General features: G+C 35.2%; 1 protein-coding gene across 1 annotated transcript in view; it reads left to right on the top strand.

The window, feature by feature from the left end:
* Nucleotides 1–697: 697 nt before the first annotated feature.
* The window catches only part of LOC108691336, a 4,561-nt gene continuing 951 nt past the window's right edge, over nucleotides 698–4,307 (top strand). The window contains exon 1 of the mRNA XM_018199033.1: nucleotides 698–802. Within this exon, the coding sequence (XP_018054522.1) occupies nucleotides 698–802 (105 nt within the window). The remainder of the gene's footprint in view (nucleotides 803–4,307) is intronic.

The following is a 4,307-nucleotide window of genomic DNA, read 5'->3' as shown; positions in this document are numbered from 1 at the left end:
TCATTTAAATTTACACTAATATGAACAGATACATAATATAGGAATGTTCTATGTATTTTTCTTCAGTATTACATATATATATTTCTTTATAATTTACATATAGATTTTCCTTCTCAAATATTTTGAGTAATTATAATCTCAAAAGCGCATCGTTCTTTTTCAGTATACTTACTTATATAAATTAAATTTCATAGCATCTGTTTGTAACAATTTTAATGCTCGATACTTGTCGATGAATCTGATTTCTCCTTAATTAGAATTGAGGCATCGATAATTTAATTTCTACGTAGCTTCTCCCAGTAAGCAAGGTAAGCTGTTAGATTTTCCAATAGTTGAGATAAAGTAATTTACATCGCGCTTACAAAAAGTATTGGCGTCACGACGCAGTGGACTAAAAATCGGGTTAGTCACTTCCGTTGCGTCGGTATCTCTCCGCGCACGCAAGAGAGAGAGAGAGAGAGAGAGAGAGAGAGAGAGAGAGAGAGACTTATCGTCATTGCAATTTCACGCGTCACTTTCCAAGCTGATTGCTCTCTATCTCTCATTCTCGCACGCGTGCAAACGCCATATACCTTCCCAATAATAAACCCGCCTTCCCAATAATAATAAATCGACGATATATTTCGCAATTTGGTTCGCGCACGTACTCCTCGATTCTCTTTCCACACTGTATCGTAGAAAGTGTAGCAACGCCAACATGTGTGACTCACGCGGCGCGATCGCATCCGACGATGGAATTGCCCGCGCCGGCTGCGAGACCATCATGGATTGCCGATTCCCACAGCGTGGGAATAAATCTGTCGCAATTGCGATCCCGCAATAATATGAGCGTTAGGGACATTCAGAAAGAATGTGCAGTATACATAAATATCACGCATTGTCATACGCTACCAGAATTAATCAAGCTCGAGGTTTTACGCGGACAGACTCTGCAGATACATGTATATATCGATATTTTAGCGATCATCTTCCTTTCCTTCTCTAAATTTATTTATTCTTTTATCTTTAAAATTTAATTTTATTAATTTTTATTAAATAGCGATTAACTGATGACATTGTAGAGCTATTATTAATTCTGACATGAGTATATAAGTCAGAAAGAGTTCACTAGTGTATTAGCGCGATAAATTTTTTAAGTAAATTTTATTAATTTCATTAAATAATGACCAGAAAAACTTTTATTGTTAATGTGTAAAAAAATACCAAATTTAATAAATATTTTTTTAAATAGTTCCAAGTAAATATTTACTAAATGTAAACATACATTTATGTGATACAAAAATTATCAATTTGATTTAACTATCATTTTTTATTAAGTAAATATTTATTCACTGTAAACAAGTATTTACTTACTACTATTCAAAGAAATGTGTATTTAGATTTAATAAATTTTTTTTAGTATATTAATATAATAAACATTTTCCAGTTTATATTCACGAGATTCAATGTAACTTTTTCCCTCGAGCGGAAATGTGAAAATATTTTATACATGTATGTGTAAACAAAAAACTTTCACTTTTCACTTTTCACGTTTCCGCTGATATTGTATTCTGTATAAATAATGATTATATAATTAATAGTTATTTAAAATTAATAAAATTAAATTTTAAATAAAATTAAATTTTTAATATCGATTACATAAAATCGTACTTACTTTACGAAGAGCCATTATACTCCTTTTGCTATAATAATAAATATATATTTCTTGGAAGAAATATTAAAAAAAAATTGTCTCTCTCTCTCTCTCTCTCTCTCTCTCTCTCTCGCACAATTGTGATTATCAAATAATCATTTTAAGAATCCGATCTGTGGCCGTCGTTCTCGAGACTAAATTAAACGGGTGCAAGAGAGAATACTTATGTGGACCGAGCGAAAGAAGGTGTCGAAGAGAGACGGCAATAAGAAGGAGTAATGCAGGAGCAAAAGGCAGAAAACACCGGTAGGCAGTTTTGTAGCTGTTTTTATCAGCTTCTGGGCATCGGGGGTCCAGAGGCCCAACCATGGCAGAACGCATCTTGGGGGGTTCGTGTGGGAACGTACGTCTCTTTAGCGTACCATCTCCTTCCTCCTTCCTCCTCTTCTTCCTCCTCTCACTCTCCTCGTTCTTTCGCCGTCTTCCCGTCCTTCTTCTCTTTCTCTTTAGCGAGCCCGCCTTTTTTCTTCATTTGGACCGGCTCGACGATTCGTTCCTCCCTCGCATCCACCTCCCTTCACTCCCTTCTCGCTCCTTTCGCGCTCCTTTCGCGCGCTCGTCCTCTTCATCGAGGTTAGCTGCCTTCGGGTACCACTTGGGTCATCAGGGTCACCCTCCGCGATGCACTCGCTACATGGTATGCCCTATATTTACGCACGGTAAGAGCACCCTGAAGAGAAGGTGGACCCTCCACCTTCCTCTTTTCGCTAAGCATCACCGCTACGCTCTTCTTCTATCCTGTATATCGCGGCTCGGCTGCTTCTCAATAAACGCCGATCGCGTTAAGATCAGCTCACAAACGCGACCGCGTGCGGGAGGAATGGAGGATCCTTTCTGTTCCTTTCTATTCCCGTATTAGGATTGGCAAAATCATGATCTTTCGCATGCTCATTCATCGCCGAGCGCCTTGATGCTGTTTTTTCATTTTTCTCAATTCGTAGATATAGTTTTAAAAAATTGACAAAAGTTGATCGCATCGTCCTTTTTAATGAGACGTTTTAAAATATTACTTCCTTAATACACTCGATTGGGTTATTTATGTTCTGGTACAATTTTTTCTTTGAAGAACTTAGGCGTATCAAGTTATAACATTTTATATATACTATTTTTTAAAATATATTTTTTAAATACCTTTTAAAAATGTTAAAGTATACGTAAAAATCATTTAATAATTTGTATTTTTTATTAAAGTGATTAACCTGGGATTATACAAATGATGATTGGACGTTTTTCTTTCGAAAAGTGCAAGTGATAAAGTGATAAAGCGCGAATAGGCGTGAAATTTACTCCTCTCGCGTAAGCCGATCTTCATTATTTGCGTCAGTGAAGGTCCATGAATGGATGAGAGAAGAAGGTAAAAAAGAATTAAGAGGGAAAAAAAGTTAACTGGGCGCTGCATCGAGCTCAGTCGTAACACATCGAGGCGTGCGTTTAATAAATCAACGGGATTATTAAAAATCACCGCGCACACTATTAATTCGGATTGTAATAAAGCGCTAAAGCTAAGCGCTCGTAGTTCGCGGCGGCAAACGCGGCGCGTATTGTAAAGGGATTGCGACAGAACACCTCGCAAAGGTTACAATACGAGCCATGGTGGCGTGTTGTAACCTTTTGCGAGAACTACATCGTATGTACCGCATGATAGATAATGGCTAGCAGGATCGCTCCAATCGTAATTATCGTCATTTCTACCGATAGACAGAAACACTCACAGCACGATCTCACGTATCTCCGCGGCAAAAGTTGCTGATCACCAAAGCGTAGCTTCGAGACATGAAAATTTGGAAGCCAAACGAAGAAAATAGCGTGAGGATGTTTAAAAGAAGAACTTTCATTCAATATGGTTAGCGAATTGTTTCAAGTCTTTTTTTAAATATAACAAAGTAATTAGAGCTAGTTTTAACAACACGTAAGATTAATTTTAATCTCAATTCAACTTACACACTTTTCATCTTTTTATAATTCTTAGAACTAGAAAAAGATGAAGAGTAAATTAATTAACATTGATTTGATGGAACCGAGTTTTAATCGATCGATTTTTAAAAGACAAAATTCTTGGAAATACAAATAAACACGAGAATGAATATTAAATTAAGTACAGAGATACCATTTAATATCCTTCAATTAAGAGATAATGAGTCCGAAGCCACACAGAAAGAAATATATAGAATTCTAATAAATTTTACGAAATTGATAGATTCATATAAAGGCAGGTGCCTAATTATTTAAAATTTACTTTATTTTTCGTGTGTGTGTGTGTGTGTGTGTGTGTGTGTGTGTGTGTGTGTGTGTGTGTGTACACTGTATATATACATTCATAGGCAAAAAAGAGGCCACAAATTTTTAATATTTTCAAATAGCAATAACTCAATAGCAATAAAAAAAATCATCATTTTCATGTTTGTGTAACTTTACATAATATCAATACGATCGTTTTTTAAAGTATTGGTCTGAAAAGTAGAGATTTCAAATTTTAAAATCTTTTTTAAACGATGATTTTTTATTGTTACTATTTGAAAATATTAAAAATGAGTTAAATTTTAAAAATGGGCTAAAATTTAGTGGCCTGTTTTTTTTGCCTGTGAATGTGTATATGTATATATATATATATATA

Source organism: Atta colombica, unplaced genomic scaffold, assembly GCF_001594045.1.
Source record: "Atta colombica isolate Treedump-2 unplaced genomic scaffold, Acol1.0 scaffold46, whole genome shotgun sequence".
NCBI lineage: Eukaryota > Metazoa > Arthropoda > Insecta > Hymenoptera > Formicidae > Atta > Atta colombica.
This window is presented reverse-complemented; position numbering and strand designations above follow the sequence as displayed.